The 23,973-nt window shown below is 39.6% G+C and overlaps 1 protein-coding gene, 1 long non-coding RNA gene and 1 other non-coding gene across 9 annotated transcripts in view; 1 reads left to right on the top strand and 2 right to left on the bottom strand.

Moving 5' to 3' along the window:
* Positions 1–4: 4 nt before the first annotated feature.
* CB1H4orf36 (chromosome B1 C4orf36 homolog) lies at positions 5–23,889 on the bottom strand. Of its 7 annotated transcripts, none has more exons than XR_006711352.1 (8): positions 23,779–23,889; positions 22,250–22,386; positions 18,912–19,066; positions 18,340–18,678; positions 1,610–1,808; positions 980–1,062; positions 414–544; positions 5–183 (listed from the first exon to the last, which is right to left on the bottom strand). XR_006711352.1 is itself a non-coding variant. In XM_045473428.1 (4 exons), exons 2-4 carry the CDS (start codon positions 22,312–22,314, stop codon positions 18,545–18,547), a joined length of 354 nt encoding a protein of 117 aa, XP_045329384.1. In that variant the 5' UTR covers positions 22,315–22,386; positions 23,057–23,204; the 3' UTR covers positions 18,115–18,544. The 7 variants fall into 7 exon arrangements, 1 of the variants encoding a protein (XP_045329384.1); XR_006711348.1 differs by lacking the exon at positions 23,779–23,889 and adding an exon at positions 23,000–23,205; XR_006711350.1 differs by lacking the exon at positions 23,779–23,889 and adding an exon at positions 23,000–23,205 and having other exon boundaries at positions 22,250–22,382.
* On the bottom strand, positions 21,646–21,752 carry LOC123596540. The gene has a single exon (XR_006711716.1). It is a non-coding gene; the product is annotated as a U6 spliceosomal RNA (small nuclear RNA).
* LOC123595733 overlaps positions 23,879–23,973 on the top strand; it is a 59,521-nt gene continuing 59,426 nt past the window's right edge. The window contains exon 1 of the long non-coding RNA XR_006711353.1: positions 23,879–23,973. This is a non-coding gene — a long non-coding RNA (uncharacterized LOC123595733).

Here is a 23,973-nt window from a genome sequence, read left to right as displayed (position 1 = left end):
TCACCACTGAATATTCAAGCGAAATGAGACAAGCAAATTTATTGTCAAGTGGAGTGACTGGGCTGTGTCGTCAGCATCACGCTATGTTCCAGGAAAATAGGTTGAATGCCAAGACATAATTTCTCCAAATTCAATGGGATTTCAAAGAACCAGCATGCAATGTTTTGCAGAGGGGAAATCTAACTGGAAAAAACAAAGGCACTAAGCCAAAAGCCACTCCCCATAGCATTAGCAAAAAAACTCTATCGAAAATATTAAAGCCAAAGATCAGTTATGGAAATGTCGAGAGGGACTAAGGATATTTTCAGGAGTGCTCCAGAATTAGTTTCAGTTTCTCTTCTTTCTATTTCTACTAGAATTTGTCTCTAAAGCCAATAATTAAACACCTGTAAGAATAATATGGTACAAAGCACCTGATTTGTTTCATCAAATGTGGAAAAATTCTGTACCCAAAATAATTCAAGGAAGCTGTCACTTTCCTTTGGAGAACAGAGTCGGCTTTCAGATGCCACACCCCTGGCCCTCGTGGTGAGGTCTGGGAATTCTGCAAAAGAATGTAGTTAAGAGTTTGTCATGAAGGCTGGAGACAAAGTCCGAGGCCAGTTTCTGACCGCAATGGCCCAGGGGCCCTTCTGTGTTTCTTAACCACACAGATGCACATTTCATTGGCAAAACCAGACAGGAAAATATGGTTCCATGAAACTAAACCTACAAAAGAGCAGATGCCACACCCTTTCTCACAGAAAGCAGAAAGTTTATTTATGTGGCAAAGGTTGGCAACAAGGCACACTTTATAAAACACCTCTACCTGTCTTAAGAGGTGTATTAGCTATACATTGTTTATTTTTGGACTAGCAAAGTATTTTCCATGACAAAATGCTCTGAGCCTGTTTACTACATAAAAATACAAGTTAAATACAAATGTAAAAATAAAATCTAACTATTCGAAGAAAGTATAAACTGGCTCAGGCAAAGATACCTTAAAAGCAGCTCTAAAGTTAAAACCTTGCTGGAGGCCATCCGAAGTCAGCACGAGGGCCTGCTGCCACCAACTCTTGATTCCTGCCCAAGAATAAGCCTACATTTACACCAAGCTTGGTAGGCCTGCCAGAAGACAACCCAGAACCACCTGTGCTGACTGATGCAGAGCTAGGCAGAGAAATGGACACTTAGGAATTGGGTTAGGTCTCTGGAAAGCAGAGATGCGGTCAAGCTGAAGAAGAATGGAGGAGGGAGACAACAAACATTTCTGAGCACCTACTATGTAACAGGACATGCTAGGTCCTTTACACATATGTGTGTGCCTGGTAAAGAAAAACTTTTTTTTTTTTTTCTTTTTTACTTTAGTGGGAGAAGGTATCACATTATTTCTGTCTGGGTAATGTCAAAAGGGCTTTAGGTACATCTTCTTTGTTCCTGGAATCAATCAAATGGCCCTTCTTAATTATACAAATTTGAGTTTAATAAGCCACTCAACATCAAGGACAATGTGATAGGAACTTTTGTGATTTGGTTGGTACTTAGCCCTGAGAGCTGGGGAGAAGGGGGTTATGTTTTCATAGTGGATGTTAGGAAACTTCTAAATTGGAAGGTGACCTTGGACACTTACTTTTTGAAATGCAGTGTTATCAGAATCTCTCAAATGGTTCCAACTGAGGTCCACTCTTAGGAAAAGATACTAAAGTCCAACTGCCCACCATGAAAGCAAGGGGTGTCTGGACTGGTAACGATTTCCTCTGGATCAAGTCACCCTGGTACAGCTGTCACAGGATGATACAGGACACAATGTTTGATTATGTAGATATAACCTGAAAAGAAGTAACCTTGAGAGGCCAAGTTCAGCACCACCATGCTGTATGCAAGGATCTGGACTAAAAGGGGCGTGGTGGCAATGGGTAAGAGCCATGAATTGGGTGGAACCAGTTCATTCAAAAGGTCCCAACAAAACAGCAGTAGCTAAAACCAGGGCCTATCAATGAATGCCAGGCTTTTCCCAATTTGTCTCCCAAAGGAGAAGGAGACTCCTTTGAAAGAGTAAGCACCTGGAGTTCTTGTCAATATCTAAAAGGAGATTTTTAAATAGGGGATTCTAAATTTATTGGAATGTAGGGATTCAAGTGACTAGAAATTTTTATTTTTAAATGTTTTTTTTTAACTTTTTTTTTAACGTTTATTTATTTTTGAGACAGAGAGAGACAGAGCATGAATGGGGGAGGGGCAGAGAGAGGGAGACAGAATCGGAAGCAGGCTCCAGGCTCTGAGCCATCAGCCCAGAGCCGGACGCGGGGCTCGAACTCACTGACCATCAGATCGTGACCTGAGCCGAAGTCGGACGCTTAACCGACTGAGCCACCCAGGCAACCCGTGACTAGAAATTTTTAAAAGGCATGACCAAATTTATACCCTAAGCTAGTGAGGTAGTTCATGAAATCCCATTCAATCTTTACATCTGTTCTAAGAGGTAACTACTATATTAAAAAAATAAAAATTAAAAAAAAAAAGGGGGGCGCCTGGGTGGCTCAGTCGGTTAAGCGTCCAGTTTCGGCTCAGGTCATGATCTCACAGATCGTGGGTTGGAGCCCCGCATCAGGCTCTGTGCTGACAGCTCAGAACTTGGAGCCTGTTTCAGATTCTGTGTCTCCCTCTCTCTCTGCCCCTCCCCTGTTCATGCTCTGTCTCTGTCTCAAGAATAAATAAACATTAAAAAAAAAATTAAGAGGTAACTACTATCATTTCCACTTCACAGATAAGAAAACAAAGGCCTACTAGGGTCACATAATTTGTCAAAGCTTATTAGACAAGTAAATTGTAACAGTAGAATTTAAATCCTGGTCTAATCCTTAGCTTGTCCTCATTTCCCTGGAACACATTGATGGGAAGCAATGAAAGTAGTTGATAGCATGATCATTCTGAAAAGACTGACAATCAGTTAAACATAGTTCAGGGATAAAACACCACAATTTGGCATAAAGATGGAGAAACAAACCAACCAATCCCTAATCTCTAAATTTGTTTCATATGCTCACAAACTTAAAATGCATCTGACTATGTGCAAAATATATGCATCTTAATTTTGAGATCCAGTTGTACAAATCACAGGAAATATTTCATGCATTTCTATTCTCTGCAAATAGAGTTAGAGGTGAAAGATATTCTTCAGGAAAACCAACTGAAAAGCTCAGCCTTTTCTGTCTGGGAATGTAAAGGCTAAAGGGAAAGTGCCAAAAAGAAAGGTAATTAAATGTGGCTGAGGAACTGTTTACCAAACTCTGAAAATTAGTACAAGGAGAAACTTCTAGATGCTTGAAGGACATAAAAAATCCTACAGGTTCCAGGGTACCTAGTTGGCTCAGTTGGCAGAGCATGTGACTCTTGATCTTGGGGTTGTGAGTTCAAGCCCCGTGTCGGGAAATAGAGCTTTTTCTTTTAAATGTTTATTCTTGAGAGAGAGAGAGAGAGAGACAGACAGAACGTGAATGGGGGAAGGGCAGAGAGAGAGGGAGACACAAAATCTGAAGCAGGCTCCAGGCTCTGAGCTGTCAGCACAGAGCCCCATGCAGGGCTCCAACTCACAAGCTGTGAGATCATAACCTGAGCCAAAGTCAGATGCTTAAACGACTGAGACACACAGGTGCCCCTAGAGCTTTTTTTTTTTTTTTAAGGGGGGAAAAATCCTATAGGTTCCAAGAGTTTAGGTAAACTCATGTGATATATCCAAAACAAAAGGAAATTATGTTTTTGATCTAAATTATTTATTACTAACTTAATCCAAATTAATTATTTAATCCAAAATTAAAAAGAAATTGGCAGCAAAAAAAATACACTGTTATATGACACAAGGTAAAAAACCTAATTCTATATATTTTTTTAGAAACCAAACCTCAAAAATAAAAATGCTATCACACTGCAGAAAAAAACAGGTGGGTATTTGAACAGAAAATTCACAAAACAATAGTCAACAACCATAGATATCAATATCACAAATAACTTTTTTAAGTACATTAAAATAAGATACTATGTGTTGCCTATCACTAAGAAAACAATTTTAAGGTGAATGTCCTTGTTGATAAGAGTTGAGTGAGGGGCGCCTGGGTGGCGCAGTCGGTTAAGCGTCCGACTTCAGCCAGGTCACGATCTCGCGGTCCGTGAGTTCGAGCCCCGCGTCGGGCTCTGGGCTGATGGCTCAGAGCCTGGAGCCTGTTTCCGATTCTGTGTCTCCCTCTCTCTCTGCCCCTCCCCCATTCATGCTCTGTCTCTCTCTGTCCCAAAAATAAATAAACGTTGAAAAAAAAAAGAGTTGAGTGAAAGTATATTCTCATATACTGCAAGTAGGATTGAAAATTTATATAATCTTTCAGGAAAAAGTCTCGCATTATGTACTAAATAGCCTTTGTCTCTGTAAGTCTAAAAAGCTGTCTTAATAAATAAGCGATGGTGTGCCTGGGTGGCTCAGTCATTGAGCATCTGACTCTTGATTTCAGCTCAGGTCATGATCCCTGGGGTCATGGGATCAAGCCCTGTGTCAGGTCCTATGCTGAGCATGAAGCCTGCTTGGGATTCTCTCTCTCTTTTGGTCTCTCTCTCTCTCTCTCTGCCCCTCTCTCCTCCTCATGCACTCTCTATAAAATAAAAAATAAATAGGGGTGCCTGGGTGGCTCAGCCAGTTGAGGATCCTACTCTTGATTTCAGCTCAGGTCATGATTTCATGGTTAATGAGTTCGAGCCCCACATGGGGTTCTGCACTGACTGCATGGAGCCTGCTTGGTATTCTTTCTCTCCCTCTCTCTCTCTGCCCTTCCCCCACACTCTCAATAAATAAATTAATTGATTAAATAATTAATTAATAAAAAAATAAGGACACCTGGGTGGCTCAGTTGATTGGGCATCTAACTCTTGGTTTCAGCTGCAGGTCATGATCTCACAGTACGTGGGATCCAGCCTTGCTGGCAGCATGGAACCTGCTTGGGATAGTCTCTCTCCCTCTGTCTTTGCCCGTCCCCTGCTCACACACTCTCTCTCTCTCAAAATAAATAAATAAACATTAAAAAAAATAATAATAAATAAAGTGCTTATCTTAAAAGATAAAAAAATAGGCTGCAATACTGGCAAAAAATTTATTAATTACTTGGTGGCAGATGTTTCTATTTATAATAGAATCGTTATTTATAAACACATTCTTATTTATAATACCATTATTATTTATAAAAGCAGAAAACTGGAGATTTAAATTCCCAAAGTGAGACTAATTTAAGTAAATTATTATACAATGATATATTATGCAATTACTTAAAGTGTAAACATTTTGACAATGAGAAATATTTATGTTAGAAGGTTAAGCAAAAAAACAAAATAAAATAAAAATAGGTATAGATATAATGCTCCCAGCCATGTTAAAATAATAAACACATAAAGAGACCAAATTTGACTCCAACATTTTCAGTGATTGCTTCTGTACGTAGGATTATGGATGACTTTTTTCTTCTTTATATTTTTTGTATCATGTAATATCTTTGAAATGGCTGTGCGTTATTGTTTTATAACCAAGAAAAAAGGAGCTGAAGAAAAAGGAACAGAGATGGAGGAAGTTGTGGTTATTTCAAGCAGCTCCTAAAAGTTGATAACAGTCTGATGACTCCACGAGGAGCCAGACTGTTGAGATGATTCAATCATTGTCTTTGTTCTTAGGTTTTTATAAGGAAGGCTTACAAATACCAAAGCTTCCAGGTAAGAGATACCTGCATAAAATGGAATGTAAGGGCGTGAGAAGGATTAATGGGCCAAGTCAGGACACAGACAAATGGACTGACAAAGTGTTTAGCCTGAAACAGCACCTGCTCCACCTTCAGAATAAAATAACCAGAAGGGAAAATGAAGCACCTGGAACCAACTGGAAAGGCCTGTTTACCTGCACAGGTGGTATGCTATTTATAATAGTATGTGTGGTCCTTTTCCCAAGGACCCTTGGGAACCTTGGGACCCTTTTCTGGCCTCAGCTCATCAGATCAAATGTTATTAACATTATAACCATAAATTTTCATAGACTGAAACCCTAGAATTATGAGAAGAAAATCTACAAGTTGTAATAAATAAAATTAATGGGATTTGTCAGCCATTACCACAAATTGCTGATACTGATTTTCTATGATGATAACAGTAGAAACAACTACCATTTATTGAGTCTTCCCTACGTACCGGGTCCTGTGATAGATCCCTTATATATAAAGGGTAGACGAATGTGCCACTCCAAAATATGCCACTTTGGATAAGGATTATTTTAAGCAGAAGGCAACTGAGAAGAAGCAGATACCAGAACAGCTCCCTGCCATCCCTCTATATGCCTAAAAACAGGACAGAAATTTGTAAAGGTATCCCCCTTCCCCTCTCCACCAGGAAGGACAGAAGTTAACACTAGAGACAACTCTAGACCCTCATCAGCCCAGAGAAATCCACATCAGAAGAATCTACATCACAAACCCTGCTAGAACTAGCTAGCCCTTATCTACCATTAGTTACCCAGTATTTGTCTTCCCACAATTTGCCATCCCTACAGGCTCAAAATCCTTTTTCTTTGCCTTGTCACTTCTCTATTATTCTTTTAAGATGCTATAAAATGCCAAGTTCGAATACCTCTTTGAGATACTCATTTCTGAGTGCTCCTATGTGTATTTGCAATGCACATGTTAATAAACTTGTTTTTCTCTTGTTAATCTGTCTTTTCAGTCTGATTTACAGGGCCCCAGCTGGGGAGTCCAACATGAGGAGAGAAAAAAAAAAGTCTTTCCTCCCCTACACATATCTCATTTAATCCTCCCAACAACCCTGTCATTTAGATACTATTATTACCCTCATTTACCTATGAGTGAAGAGAAACTTAAAGGTTAAACAACCTGCATGGGCTAAGCTAATAAATGCTAAGGCAGATCATGAGAGTTGAATCTAGGGTCCATACTATACATGAAAAATAGATGAAATAATTAAAGTTCAGAAGTTCATGAGTTCCACTTGTATAAAATATTATTCTTCCCACTCAAACTATATTGCACATACTGGTCACTATTAGTCACCTTCCTAAACCCTTAACTCACGTGCCTTATCAGATGCTGCAACAGGTGCACAGTAAATATGTGTTAACTGACATTATGAAAGAATAATATCCATGCTGAAAAGGGTAATATCCTAATTTACATGTCTGAATAACTCTTTCATTTTGAAGGAGCTACCCAATTCAAACATTCATGATCCTATATTCAAAGAATATTTCTTAATATTCCCTGTGGGTTATAAGCTACTTTATAGTGCCCCCCCCAAAAAAAGAATGCATAAGCAAAACAGATCCTTGACCACATAAACCAGCCACTGCCAGAAAATAAGGGTGGGACCAGGGAAAGTCAGACATTTTTCAGTAATGATGAAAATGGCCATTTATCCCTTCTTTATATACTCTCAACAGAGGTTAAACCCTAAAGCCACGGCTTGAAAGGCTCAGAAGTGTTTTTTCTCCACCCTCCATCGCTAAGCCAGAGGACATGCACCTAGTACTCTAGCCAAAATTAATCAAAATAAAGGGTGCTGTGGAGCTCAAGCATTTCATAGGAAAACCAGGGATTAACTGCAAGCATCTGGCCCAAACTTCCAGCTTTTTGATCTGACATTTTCTAGCTACTATGCCTGGAACATTTTAAGTGCTCAATAAATATTAGCTAGTGTGTTGGTTATTATTATTAATAACATCTGTTGCATCTAACCCAGAAAAATAACAATGTCAGTATCAAAAAATAAATTCTCCTTTCCTCCTGCTTCCAATTTTCTGATTTAGTTTTCAAAATCTTTTGTTATTACAGCTTCGAAATTTCTTTCAAATACTAAAAAAGCCATGAAGGGAAAAGAAAAAGAATTATATATATATATTATATAATTTTTAATCGATGTATATTAATATATTTTATAATTTATATTATATATATATATACACATTTGTCATGTGATTTCATGATAAAGAAGATCATTATTAGGAAATAACCCTCCTTTTATCGCAAAAGAAATTATGTCAGCTTTTTCTACTATTCACATAAAGCAATTTTTTTTAACACTTATTTATTTTTGAGAGACAGAAAGAGACAGAGCATGAGCAGGGGAGTGCAGAGAAAGAGGGAGACACAGAATCCGAAGCAGGCTCCAGGCTCCGAGCTGTCAGCACAGAGCCCGACGTGGGGCTCGAACTCACGAACCACGAGATCATGACCTGAGCCAAAGTTGGATGCTTAACCTACTGAGCCAACCAGGGGCTCCTAAAGCAATTTCGATATTGTTAAACTGCAGTGCTAGAATTCTGACATTCATTCTCCTGGGAATATTTGTGTTTTGATACAACAGAGCTCCCGGGGAAGGAGGTGGTGCACCCAGTAAATGTCTGTATATTAGGTTCCAGTTATACTTACCTTACCTGTTCTACATATGTGGTGAAAGCAGGAGGCTAAATTCCTCAGTAAATAGTCACATGGTGAGCAATCTCTAAAACAATGAGAGAGGAAGTCTGCTTCTGGAACTTGAAAGGCGTTGCTTTGACAGAGAGTTAATTTGATGCAAGAAAAAAACCCGACACCTGCAATTGATGTCCCTGAAAAAGATTACACCTACATTCCAATGCTGTGAAGGTTGCAAAGTGCAAAACAAGTCCTTAGAGTGGAGTTGGAGGATTTGAAGAGGAGAGGGATTGAAACTGAAAGGAGACATGAATGGAAGGTAGAAAATTCCAAAATAGAGCCTGAGACTCCTGGTACATTGGCAACTTTTTCTACCCTAGGGATCAATTAAGACTGATACATTATACCCATAAGTGCAATTAAAGTGCACCAAGATCACTAGGTTCTTCTTATAGGTTGTATCAGTTCTGAGGTACAGTGAAAACCTCTGGTAAACTTCCCTATCAATGCCTCTATTGTCTTGTTTCTTCCCCTTTTTTTCCTCAATGAAGCAAAAGAAAATTGTAATTGAATTTCATCTTAAGGTCCATAATGGCAGGCTGATGGCTCAGTGAAGTCTGAATAGTTTCAGCAACCCCTCTGCCATCTTCCCCAAATACCAAAGGAGGAATCTCATGTCTTGGCCCAAAACCATCTGCAAGACTAAAGGACCAAACCTTTTCATTATATATATTACCCTGTTTTCTCTCTATCACACTATACCGACTGTGTTAGGGTTAATGGTGTATTATTTGGCCATTGGTTGCAAGATCCAGACTAAAGACAACTGAAACCCTGGACTTGGGGCTATGGCAGTAAGTGGATATGATTTTGAGAAATTAGTGAGTTTTATAATATGGAAAAAAGAGTGTGAGTGAGTGTAAATAGCCACAGGACTGGAGACATCTGTTGATTGCTGCCCTGTGTTCATTCGCCTCCTGTCATGATCTGCATTTCTTTTGGGGAAATACCCCACCTCAGGATTCTCAGCCATGCAGTTGGACCCAACCCTCTGTTTTACCAATGTGTCCTGAGTAACTTAAACCAGTCAGCTAAATCAGGGTCTCTCAGCCTTGACACTCTTGACATTTGGGGCTGGAAATCTCTTTGTCGTGAGGGACGTCCTGTATATTGCAGGCTATTTAGCAGCATCCCTGGACTTTACCCATTAGATGCCTTCATGATACCCTACAGTTAAGATAGCCAGAAACGTTTACAGACATCGCCAAATGCCCTGAGGGGCAGGAGAGGCAAAAATCACTCTTCATAGAGATCCTCTGAGCTAACCTCATCCTCATTCCAAATTTTAGTAAAGGACCTACTTGTCTCATACGAGCCATATTCTCCAATATTTGCTTTTTCGATAGGCCACACAGGCAGCCAGGCCAAAGGTGGACCAAGCATAGTCTTCTGGAAAAGTTTAGATTTTGAATTCACATGGATCTAGAATTCCATCTCAGTTTCACCTCTTTTAAAGCTATGTCACCTTGGGGAAGTTACTAATCCTTCACCTAGCCCCCTAATTCCTTCAACACTAAAATAGGGATCCGAAAATGGGCTGAGTTAAACATGTACTTGCCATACAACGATGCAACCAACTGTTCCTCTCCTTGATTTATTACTTCAAAATAAATGAAAGGACATGCCCATACAATGCTCACAACAGCTTTATTTGTAAGCACTCAGAACTAGAAACTTATCACGGCACCTGGGTGGCTCAGTAGGTTAAGTGTCTGACCTCAGCTCAGATCATGATCTCACAGTTTGTTGGTTCGAGCCCCATGTCAGGCTCTGTGCTGACAGCTCAGAGACTGGAGCCTGCTTCAGATTCTGTGTGTCTCTCTCCCTCTCCCCTGCTCATGCTCTGTCTCTCTGTCTCTCTGTCTCTCTCTCTCTCTGTCTCTCAAAAATAAATAAACAGGAAAAAAAAAGAACTAGAAACATATCAACAAGTTTATGGATAAACAAAATGTAGGATATCTGTGCAACAGAATGCTACTCAGCAATAAAAAGGAACACATACACAGCAACATGCATGAATCTCAAATAATTATGCTGAGCAAAAGAAGCCAGACCAGAAAAAAGTATATATTGTATGACTCCGTTTATATAAAACTCTCAAAAACACAAATTAATCAGGGCACCGGGGTGGCTCAGTTGGTTAAGCATCCAACTTTGGCTCAGGTCATGATCTCATGGTTCATGAGTTCGAGGCCCACTTTAGGCTCTCTGCTGTCAGTGCGGAGCCTGCTTCAGATCCTCTGTTCCCCTCTTTCTCTGCCCTTCCCCTGCTCAGGTGTGTGTGCACTCTCGCGCACTCTCTCTCTCTCTTAAAAATAAATAAACATTAAAAAAAAACAAACAAAACACAAATTAACCTATGGTGCCAGAAAGCAGCTAGATCAGTCACTGCACGGGGGAATGGAGGGTGGAGCAGTGCTGAGGTTGAGAGAAGACCACTGAAAAGGGATGGAATACATGGGCACAAGAAAACTCTTGAGGGGATGAAAATGTTCTCTATCTCGATTGTGATGATCATCCCACAGGTGTCAAAACCCATCACACTTACTTCAAATACATGCAGTTTATGATGTAGTAAATTATACCCAATATACCCAAAAAAATGTGTGTCAAAGCATATATAGGAAGGGGTGCCTGGCTGGCTCAGTCAGAAGAGCATGCGACTCTTAATCTTTAGATCGTGAGTTCAAGCCCCACGTTGAGTGTAGGGATTATTTAAATTAATTATTTAATAATCATATTTATTATATATTATTTATATATAATATATATTATTATAATTATAATAATATTATATGGAGAAAACAGCAAAAATCAAACCCTCTGACCACTCTCTTCAAAAGTGACACCTTTTCAACAATTTTTAAGGTAATACACTCATTCATTAAACAAATACTGATAGAGTGGCTACTATGGATAGGTACCATTACAGACAATAGAGACACCACAGAGAAATATCACAGACAAACAAGTGAGCAAATAAATAATTGCAGATAATGATATGAGTGCTGTAAAGGAATTAAAACAGGGTGCTGTCACAGAAAGTGACTGAGTAAAAGGAAAGGCCAATTTATTGGGGAGGGGGGAGGTCACAGGGAACCTCCCTCAGGAGATGTCATTTGAGTGGAGCCCTAAAGAGATAGGAGATATCTCTGTGACAATCCAAGGGAAGACAATCTTAGGGAAAATAAACAGCAAGTGCAAATGTTCCAAGACAGAAATAGTTTTGATATGTCAGAGAACAGGAGGTTAATATGTTTGCACCCAGTAGGACTGAAAGATGAGTGGAAGGAATGCGGTCCAAAAGGAAAGCAAGTGTCAAATAACATAGGGCCTTGTAAGCCATGGGGAAGGGTGTTACTCAGGGGAGTGAGGTGATCTTTTTGGCAATGACATAAATGCCATTTTTTTTAAGTTTATTTTATTTTTTTTAAGTAATCTCTACACCCAAGGTGGGGCTCAAAGTCATGACCCTGAGATCAAGAATGCGTGCTCTTTAGACTAAGCCAGTCAGGGGTCCCTGCATGAATGCCATTTTTAAAAGATCACTATGACTGCTAAGGGTAGACTACAGAAAGGCAAAAAATGGAAGAAAGGATGTCAGTTACAAGACTTTCTCTGCATTCCAAACAAGAAATGGTGGAGGCCTGGACAAGGGTGAGAGTGGTGGAGAAAGAATTGACATATTTGGGATATTTTCCAAAGGTAGACCCAACAACAGTTGCTGGGATAGATTGGACTGAGAGAGAAGAGGAGATGGGGGACACAGGAATCACAGATGGCCCATAGATTTTTGGCCTACATAATGGAACGGAAACATCACCATTTACTAGAACAAAAAAATATATAACTATTCTTAAGACCATGATGAAAAGAGCCTAGAGAACCCAAGTGACACAAGACCCCAACGATTTGTCTGAGATGACACAGCGATTAAGTGGTAGAACTGGCATTTGATCCCAGGTGGCCCATGCCCTACACCTAATGTTCTAAATCTATCTGTTCTACATTGGGTGTAAATAGTACTTAAAGACAGTGAACAAAGAGAGAGTTCCTTTTTCCCCCTGCATGCTTGCTGCCCTGTCAACCGTTGGCATAAGTTCTGCCTCATCAAGACCCTGGGCCAGTTCTGTCCCCAAACTTACCCCTCTGATGTTAGAGCTCTGCTCTGTTCTGTCATTGCCCTTTCTTCCTTGTTGTGAGGACTACAGGATATAAATAGAGTACCTAAAAGAGTTTCTACATCTAAGTTTTCACCACATAGGCTTTTTTTGTTTTCTCTTTTCCCTTCTCTCTCCCTCCTCTGACCCTTGATGAAATGTTTTCATTGAGGAAATTTTTGTCAACTGAAAACAATGAAGATTCTCACCAAAAATTTCAATCACTTACTATTAAATTTCTACACCAGAATAATTTTCGCTACAAATAAAATACAGCATGCAATTCACCCAGGGTTTCAGTATCTAAGCCATTTTTTCCTAAAGGTCTGCATCTTCTTTTTTTTAAAAAAAATTTTTTTTTTTCAACGTTTATTTATTTTTGGGACAGAGAGAGACAGAGCATGAACAGGGGAGGGGCAGAGAGAGAGGGAGACACAGAATCGGAAACAGGCTCCAGGCTCTGAGCCAGCGGCCCAGAGCCTGATGCGGGGCTCGAACTCACGGACCGCGAGATCATGACCTGGCTGAAGTCGGACGCTTAACCGACTGCGCCACCCAGGCGCCCCAAGGTCTGCCTCTTCTACACTGCCAACCAAAGTTTCAGAATGTTCGCTATCACTACGCGTTCATTCTTCTCATTCTGCCTACTCCTCCTGGATGAGCTCAAAGACACCCATTGTTTTCACCTTTCTTCTCTATACTCGCTCCTTCCTGAGCAGCACACCTGTAAAGCCCACTGCTACTGGAGATCTCTACTCTAGTGTCTACCAAGAATTTCAAACATCTATGAACCTAAAATTAATGTATCTCACACACACCCAAGACAACTCTACCTTTCCCAAGCCCACAATCTGGAATTCATTCAAAATTCCTCCCTTTCACTCACTCATATCCCTTTAACTCACCCACATCCCTCTCACTCAACCACATCCAATCAGTGACACTATCTTGTGGTTTCTACTTCTTCCATGACTCCTGAGTCAGACCTGTATTATCCATCCCACCTTTACTTCCTTAAGTTATGCACTGCCACACCTGGATTACCGTGACAGCTTTTAACATGAAAGAAAGAAATAAAAATTAACACAAAAACAGTGTTGAGGAAACCCACACAATGCAGGGAGAACAATCTATTTCATGTCCTCAGGGAGGTAAGGGAAGATAGGCAATTATAAATAAAACAGGTTACTTTTTAAAAAGGAGAGGAGTAAGGCTTCAGAAGGAAAAATATGATAGCACAAATTAAAAATTTATAATGGGTAGATGATAAAACTGAGAGCTTCCTCCAGAAAAATGGAGCAAAAGACAAAAGGATGGAAAGCAGAAGGGAAAAGATAAAAAATACAGCCAGTACAGAAGATGTAGAATATGAATAATAGTACTTCTAGAAAATATAGAGAAAAGGAAAAGGTGCGAATATCTACAAGAGAATTTAATACAATCCCCCAGAACTGAGGGATATGAATTTCCAGATTGCAAGGGCTTTTGTAGTACCAAGCACCATGGGTAATGGTAAGAGTAGCTAATGCTATCTGTATTAGTGCTTATTCTGTGCCGGACACTATTCTAGGTGCTTACATATTTAACTCATTTACTTGTCACGACTATCACTATCCACTTATTACAGAAGAAGAAACTAAAGCACAGGGAAGTTCAGTAATGGGTCCAAGATGACACACAGCTTAATAAATGGTAGAACTGGCATTCAATCCCAGGGGGCTCATGATTTACACCCAGTGCTCTAAATCACTGTGCTACATTGGATTATTAGCCTTACACCATGTTTCCTAGCAGAACAATGGGATCTAGGGGAAGATGCCATAGCTTCCAGAGAGAAAAAAGTTCTCAAGGAAAGCATTCAAAGTAAAAATGGCTTTGGAATGCTCACTAACAATACTAAAAACTAAAAAGAAATACACAAATCCTTCGAATTTTAAAGGAACATTATTTACAACCTATAATTCTCAACTCAGCCAATCTATTAATGAAATAGAGTAAAGAAGACCTTAAACAAATTTCCTCCATGCATCCTTTCTTAGGGAACTACTGGAGGGTATGCTCCAATGTAATAAAAAAAATAAACAAGGAAGAGTATAATCAGGAGGCCCTACACCAGAAGAAACAGGAGGCCCTACACCAAAGAGTGTGAAGTGAATCCCCTAATGATCATGTAGAAATCATAAAAGAGCTACTTATGAGTGTGGAAATAAGCAGTTCAGGTTACGGCAGGACAAGATTTCTCAGAAGACTTTGCAGGAAGATGAAATGAGAGAATATGTAGGAATGTTTTCAGAAGACTGACAACTGGCAAAGAGCGTGGGGTTGATTTAGTGATAAATACATTGCAAACTAAGCAAATATTGACTCTACTGAATACTGGTGCACATGCATACACACACACACACACACACACACACACATAATGGCAGGAAAGGAAAAGCAATTATAGTCTACTACATGGCTAGGCTATGAAGTATTTACACATCATAATGTTAACATAATAATGTCATAATAATGTTAACATTTAATACTGATCTAACCAAAATTATAAATATAATCTATATTTACAGGTAGATAGAAATGGCATATGTATGTGTATTGAGGATGAAGGAAAGAAAAGAAAAAAAAAATTCTATCTTCTTTACTGGGAAGTCAATACCTAAAAAGGAAAATCCAAGAAGTAGCAAAATCAAAGTATTATTTAGAGACATAAAGGTAAATAATGAAACAGGTAAAAGAGATTAAATTAGTTGCCTCCATTGAAGTGGAAATGAGTGGTGAGGATCCGCAGAGCTATGGTTTTTAAAAACAAATCTTTATTTTACCTTTTAAAATACATTCATAATGGATTAATATCTTTAAGTTTTCATTTTAATTACAGTTAGTTAACATACAGTGTTATATTAATTTCAGATATACAATATAGTGATTCAACAATTGCATACAATACCCGGTGCTCATCACAAGTGTACTCCTTAATCTCCATCACCTATTTCACCCATCTCCTTACCCCTTCCCCTCTGGTAACCATCAGTTTGTTCTCCATAGTTAAGAAACTGTTTCTAGATTTGTCTCTTTTTTCTCCCTTTGATCATTTGCTTTATTTCTTAAATTCCAAATATGAGTAAAATCATGGTATTTTCTTTCTCTGACTTATTTCGCTTAGCATTATACTCTCTAGCTCCATCAATGTCATTGCAAATGGCAGGACTTCATTCCTTTTCATGGCTCTGAATAATATTCCATTATATATATACACCACATCTTCTTTATCCATTCATTACTCAATGGACATGGGCTACTTCCATAACTTGGCTATTGTAAATAATGCTGCTATAAACATAGGGATACGTATACATAATTGATAGTTTGTTTGGTTTTTTTTTTTTTTTTTTAAGAGAAACAGACTTAGTTCCATTGAAATTAAGAAGTTTTCTCAGGGTACCTGGGTGGTTCAGTCAGTTAAGTGTCCAACTTTGGCTCAGGTCATGATCTCATAGTTCATGGGTTTAAGCCCCACATGCAGCTCTGTGCCATTGGCATGGAGTCTGCTTGGGATTCTCTCTCTCCCTTTCTCTCTGTCCCTCCCCCACTCACTCTCTATCAAAATAAATAAACTTCTACAAAAAAAAAAGGTTTCTCAAGGATACCTGATGAATCAGGGAAAGAAAGGGAGGGGACTAGAACCCAGATCTATTAACTAAAACCTACAGCTTTCTTTCTACTACTTACTACTACTTAACTTTCTACTCCTATCTACATAAATATGACTTTTAAGAAATTAAAACTTACTAATAGCAACAATGTTAGATACAGTGTGCAGTAGAATTGTGGGCTATAGATTGAAAAATATTTCTAGTTTTCAAAGAAACTATTTGAGGTGTTATCTCCAGTCTAGATGAATTAGTAACAGTGACCCTAAAAGGGAAAGTACACAAACTACTCCATGGGATGTGAACTACAAAAATAAACATGCAATTAATCCCATTACTATCCAAAACATATGTTGATACAGCTGGATGTGATTATTTTTTTAAAGAAAATAATGAATTGATTTTGATTTCTAAAGAAATAGAAATACACTGACTTTTTGCCTAAGACTGGTCTTTGGTTGAGAAATTATAAAGTGGTATTTTCCACATTTTAAGCAGTCAGCAACTCAGCTGCCATATTTATGATAATAACATTGGTGGAAGGGGGACAAAAACTAGTCAAATGGAAGAAAGAACAAGCGGAGAGAACAGATGTGGAAAAAAGGGGAGATACGTGGTACAACTGGGTAACAAAGTGAAAATCCCACACACTCAGCCAAGAAACTTTGGGAGTGGCTCTGGTTGGCAGCTAAGCATCTTACATGAAGCACATCTGAATTTTGTTAAGCAAATCTAACCAGGAATGTGGCAGTTCCACCTCCTCAAGACTACATACAGACAGCTTTTTCCAGGCCTGAGGATCACTAAATCAAATGGGTCACTGACACACTTCTGAAAACAAATGACCTTCATGTGAGCCACCATATCATAGGTAGAAGAAAGTATCTGAAGATAATTCAGACAACAGCTTCCAAATATTGTCAAACAGCAACCACCAGATATAATTCCCTAGTTAAGAAGTCAAACTGTGGGCCCACAGGGGTGTATTATGGCCCCCTAAGTATGCTTTGATTCATCTAACGAACACTAAATTGTGCTTAAATATAACTTTGATATCCAAGCGTGCCTTAATGGATTCAAATTCTAGGAAAATTGGTTCACACAAGTCCAATATTTTCCAGCTGATCAGTTCCCCATTCTCTAGCCCTTCTGCAAATAAGAGTTTTCCACATAATAAGGTCTTTGCGTTTTCATATCATTTTCACGTGTATGTGTGTTCCATATGTTCCAGGGCATCCCAGAAAGATAATATGAAATTAAGCAGAAAGAAAAAGATTATTTTTTAGGAGAACAAAAGCAAAACGTAAGTTCTACTTGCTGCTTTAAAGTACTACGTAAGAGTAGTAAATGATGTTTCACTGAACATTGGAAATTGAAGAGTTACTAAAATGAAATCTAAAATTTTTCTCGGGGCTCCTGGGTGTCTCAGTCAGTTAAGCATCTAGCTCTTGATTTTGGCTCAGGTCTTTATTTCATAGTCATGATAGCCCCATTATTAAGATTCTCTCTACCTCAATTTTTCTTAACCAAAAAAATTTTTAGTCTATCATTTTTAAAAGAATTTTTCTTGGAACACCTGGGTGGCTCAGTGAGTTAAGCATCTGACTCTTGATTTTGGCTCAGGTCATGATCTCACAGTTCATGAAATCAAACCCCACCTCAGGCTCTGCACTGGCAGTCGGAGTCTGCTTGGGGTTCTCTGCCTCCCTCTCTCTCTCTCTGCCCCTCCCTGTTCTCTCTCTCTCAAAATAAATTTTAAAGAAATAATTTTTCTTGGGGCGCCTGGCTGGCTCAGTTGGTGGAGCATCTGACTCTTGATCTCAGGGTTGTGAGTTCAAGCCCCGTGTTGGATGTAGAGATTACTTAAAAACAAAATCTTTAAAAAGAAAAAAAGAATTTTTCTCTCTCCTTTTTTGGTATCTCAAAGATGCAAATTCAAAATAATGTCTCTGACAAGGAGTTTCCTCTTTCCATAGTGCAATTTTACAAAAATCCAAATGAATAGCATAAATGACTCAATCCCAACTACTTTCATCTACTTACAGTGTTGTTGCTTGTGACACAAAGAAACAAGTATGTGGTAGGGACACAGAAGATCTGTCAGAGCTGTCCATCAACCCACAGGAGCTGGTTCATCCACCAGTGGGTACTCATGTCTGCACCAAACTTCACACTGTGAAAGGCTGGAGACCTTCATTGCCTTTGGATGTGGAAAGCTCAGAGTACAGATTCAATTATGAGATGATGGTCACTTAGGTGGAAGGGGTCTTCTCAAACCAACTTGCCTTTCCCTTAGAGAAAACTGAACTTCCTCAGCTAGGATTTTCTGACATTTCAGGTTTTTCAAGCGCTTCATCTCATACTCCCTTTCAAGTTTGATGGCTGGAAAATAAAATACATGAAGCAATCCAACTGATATTTTTCACCAGTCATAATATGGTTAAAACTAAATATTTCATCATACGGCAAACCACACATTCTTAAATACTAAACAAGAAGGGCTTCATAGATGAGGGGTATGGGTCTGAATAAGCATATTTAAACATTTATCTGACAATAAACAAAATGACATAGATAAATTTGCTATTTATTAAAGTAGTTCTTACAGAACTTACATTCTGCAGAAGGGAGCAGAGCACTCTTAGTGGTTTTATTTTTTTGGAGGTAAAAAGGACTACCAAATGTAATTTCTTCCAAGAAAGGCAATTTGATGTTGGCTAGGTTCATGTACCAGGTCTTTGTAAGCAGTGCAAGATCCCAAGGTTCCTGTCTGGGGCAAAAATTCATTAATTCATTCAATAAATATTTATTGAACATCTAATGTGGAATATACAGAAGATATCTTAATTCTCAATTCCATTTTCCCTAGACATTTTGGTTTAAGATGGGAATTCAGGATTTTCCAGAGTTGTAAATCTAGCCAGGAGAAGGAGCCTTATATTAATGTATAGTATGTAATGTATATATACTAATGTAGAGATATATTGCAAAATTACCATAAATTATAATGACAGGAACTTTTGTTAAAAACAGCCTCCCTGCAGTCAAGCCAATCTTTCTATGTCTTTTAAGAGGATGTGGTTAAGAACTGTAAGCTCTAAGTCTTTTATGGCTGATCACAAATATGGTCACATTAGGGAAAGAAAAAAAGAGAATAATCATTCATTGAGCAGGTACTTGGCATACACTAAGGCTTCGAATGTGTGATCTTATTTTAATCTCTAAAACCCCTCTGTGGATAGATAAGGAAACAGACTCAGAAGTTAATTAAGAACCAGAGCTGGTACTTAGCCCAGCTGGAGTTATTCAGAAGCACTAGTAGCAAGAGAATCCTCGGAAAACTGGAGGAGATGAAATTCCAAACTATAATATTTAAAAATAATCACCATGAACTTCAAATGAATTGTTTTATATATTCTAATTTGGAAATGCTGAATGACAACTACATGTTTCTCATCTCACTGAGTCAATATGAGTTTCATATGTCCTAGGAAAGGTGAAAGACCTGCTTTGGTACAAGTAGAGGAAGTAAGGGTGTAATGTACAAGTGTCTACTTGTTTTCCTCCTCCAGCTTCCTTGCTACTTTATCATCTAACTTTAAGGAGCAACTTGAAGTCTACAATTATTATAAATGCATTTGAATAAGGGCACAAAGATGTATTTATAAGAATGTTCACTGAAGCACTGTTTGTCAAAAACAAAACAAACAAACAAAAAAACTCACAAAATAGCCTTAATGTCGATCAAGAAGAGCCTGGTTAAACAAACTGTGGTACACATGTTGATGAAAGAATGAGGTTTATCCTTATATGTCGACTTGGAAACATGAGCAATAACACAGCTAATTTTATCTAGCACTTACTATCTGCTGGGCACTGCACTGTTTCAATCAGTTTACGCATGTGAACACATTTAATTGACACAGTAACTCTATGGAGTAGGCAGGTACTATTATTAAACTCATTTTGCAGATAAGGAAATAAGAATAGAACAACTTGTTCAAGGTCACAGGGCTGTTGGCTGTGGGTTTGGGATTTGAACCCAGAAAGTCAGACTCTAGAAACTGTGTTCATAACCATTAGGCTATACAAGATATAGTGGGGGCCAGGGCAAAGTTCAACATAATCACACATGTAAAAACACATACGTGTGTATGTGTATATATGTGTGTGTCGTGTATAGCAGACGGAAATTCTAGAAAAATATAAAACATTTTACCTCTGAGTGGGACAGAAATAGCCTTTTTATTTTCTTTTCAAATGTTTCTATACTGTTTGAAATTTTTGTGTGTATTTTCTACAACTCTCTAAAAATATTTAACCAAAAAATCAGTGAGAAGTTGTCTTAGCAAATTAGTTCCAAAGAGTGTCGTTGCCATTCTTTTCCTCTTAATTTAGCTGTTCTTATAAATAACATGGTATCAAACACTTTCTTGTATGATAGAGAAGGCACTGGTGCTGCAGAGACTATTCATGATATAAAATTCTACATAACCAGAACTGCAGAATAAATGCTTTAAGTTATTCTCCAGACATAGGATTATCTTTATTACAAAAATTACATTTATAATAATGTTGACTACCATGGTACTTGCCAGTAGTTCAATGTCTAAACACATACGGAAATGACAAAACTAAATAAAATGCAATGGTGAATTTGCTCTGGTTTTAGAAACCCAAAGGGTGTCTCCACTTACTTCTCAGAATATTGTTTAAAAAGAAAAATTCAACTGACCCATAATGGCAAGTATGTCATAGACTGTGGCAGAGGTTAAAAAAACAAGTGCAAAAATTAAAAATAAACAAAAAAACAAGGTCGCAATAGACACCACACAGTGAAACTACCATGTGGTAGTAGCAGTCCATGTTCATTATGGGTTTACTGTATGTCAAGCAATATGCAAGTATGTAACACACATTATTTGTATTCCACATCATACAGACAGGTAGTGATAAGTTCATTTTACACATGTGGAGACCAAGATAGAGAAAAGTAATTTACTCAAGTTGGCATAGGGAGCCAGGGCAGGACCAGGCTTCGAACTCAGGTCTTCTGTTTGTTTGTTTTTTTAATGTTTATTTATTTTGAAAGAGAGAGACACACAGAGCGTGAGCAGGGGAGGGGCAGAGAGAGAGGAAGACACAGAATCCGAAGCAGGCTCCAGGCTCTGAGCTAACAGCACAGAGCTGGATGCAGGGCTCAAACCCACAAACCGTTGAGATCATGACCTGAGCTGAAGTCGGACGCTGAACCAACTAAGCCACCCAGGCGCCCCATTTTTTTTTTAAATAAACATGTCGATTTATTTTAAATCAGTTCAGTGCATGATACAAATTGGTTTTGCAGTTTAAAAATATGGAAGCTTCGCGAATTTGCATGTCATTCCTGTGCAGGGGCCATGCTAATCTTCTCTGTTTTGTTCCAATTTTAGTACCTGTGCTGCGGAAGCAAGCACATGGCTCAGATCTTTCTGATTGCAAAACCCATGTTGTCTATACCAAACATCACCTGCAAAAACGTACAGGATGCAAAACTGACTCTTTGTACCAGCCAATCAAGTGCTAAGTTAAGATATACCTGACACCAAGACACTTTTAGGTAGATTTACGCTATCTACAGAGATATTTTAAGGTAGTTGACATGACAGTAGTCGAAAATGTTGCTTTGGAGTACGAAGATGAGCTTCTATCCCTGTCACTTCTTTACTACATGACTGTATGACTTTGATCAAATCACTTCTCCAAACCTGTTTGTGTTGTTTTGTTATAACAGCCAAGTACGATAATTTATAAATTCTTACTAAAAGCATTTACCTTTAAAAAAAAAAATCACCATTCAGATCACTGAAAATACCTCACATGGTCCAGTAGCTCATCAGGGTTTCCGGTACTCTTATTTTACCAAGGACACTCCCCATCCCCAGTCAATGCTCACAGTGATGAAAATACTTACACTTTAAAACAACCGCCCCGCAATATGGTTTTCACTGTGTTCTTTCTTGGCAAGCCATAAGCCATGGTGAATTATCACAGTCCAATTTCCTCACATAGGTGCCTGATGTTATGACTGCAGTGTTCTGTTCACTCTGCCTGAAATGATTGCAATACACAAAATTAGTGGCTTTCACTGTAATATTTTTTAATACCCAAATAACAAAAAGATTTAGAAAAAGCATTTCTGGATGTCAGGAAGTTCCTAATAAATGTTCCTTGAAGCTTAACTCCTAATGTACAACTGTGTTCTCTTTTATTTGTCGTGAACTCATTTTATCATTTCTGGCCACGTATGGAGAAAATGCATAGTTAACATCGGTATTCCGTCACTGCCCAAGCCTGCAAAACTGGCTCAAACACCTCATCACCCAAACGTGTCTGACTTTGGCAATACTGAAAGACAAATGGCTCTGCGGGTACACGAACTTCCCGTTCCCCGCCCAAGCCCCCTTCCCAGGTTTTCCCTTTTTCAAAAGCCTGAGCTAACCAAGCGACCCCCTGTAAGTGTCCCTCCCACTGCGTCCCGCCAGGGTGCGCAGTTCCGCGCAGGAACCGGCTCTCGGAAGCTGGTGGAGTCTCGGCGGTCCGCGGAGCCCGGGGCAGAGGGACGGACAGGCGGACGGGCAGGGAGGCCGGGCCCTCCCGCCGCCTCTTCCCACGTCCGCGCCCAGCTCTCCTCCCACCCGCACACAATGCGCGGCAGGCGCACCGGGTCGGCCGGGGCCTCGGGGGCCAGAGGGGGTGGTGGTCGCCGGAGCCCGATTACCGGCGCTTGCGGGTCTCGGGGGTTGCGTTCCCCCGCGGACGGAGGGCGGAGCACGCGCCCGACTAGGCGCTCATGGCCGCGCGCACCAGCGGGCCCGCGCCGCGGGCACACGCCTCCTTCCCGCTGGCGCCCGAGCTGCGGGCCGCGCCCCAGGCCGGGACGCCTCGCGTCACGCCTGGGCCTCAATAAAGGGCTTTGTGGTGACGGCCCCGCCCTCCAGGGGCCTTGGGAACCAGGTCCCTGATGGGGTCCCGCGGGGGCCTTCGGGTTAGGCAAGCGAGACAAGTACACACTTGACGGAACAAAACTTAGGAGCAAAGGAGTTGTAAGCGAGGTCTTTCTCTGAAAACGACATTTAAATGTCAGGAGGTTGTGTTGAAGTGACCTGGGAACTTCGTTTTGGGGCCCATCTGGGGGCACAATTTAAAGAAACGTGCTCCGCTTTGACTTGTTCTCTTTGAGCGAAGCTCACTGGTGACGCCTGAGGAGCGGAAGCGCTATTGTTACAGTTCGCGCGCCCTAGTGGGTCAAGGCAGCTATAAACGCTCAAGCCCCAAGCCCAAATGTGGTGTTATGTGTTCGCCGTGGTAAGGGCAAGACAGAATGGAAAAAGTGGCCTGATGGACCAGTTTTTGAAGTCATTACACTGTGGTGATTCAGGAGGAATCTATATTTTAATATGCCAATGGTCATCACTTAAACATCAAATGAAAATGGCTTACCTGTCCATTTTGCAGGAGGGTCTTGGAGTCAGAACTGGTTTGGAATTCTAGTTCTGCCAGTTGACAACTTTAAGGTCTTGCCTATGTAAATTCTCTAATCCTCAATTTCTCCGTCTATAAAACAAGTATAATACTCTAGGACTTGCAAGGTCGTTGTGAGGATTAAAGATCTGTCTGTAAATTCCCTGCCACATG

This window comes from Leopardus geoffroyi, chromosome B1 (genome assembly GCF_018350155.1).
Source record: "Leopardus geoffroyi isolate Oge1 chromosome B1, O.geoffroyi_Oge1_pat1.0, whole genome shotgun sequence".
Lineage (NCBI taxonomy): Eukaryota > Metazoa > Chordata > Mammalia > Carnivora > Felidae > Leopardus > Leopardus geoffroyi.
Note: the sequence above shows the minus strand (reverse complement) of the source record. Positions and strands in the feature narration are given on the sequence as shown.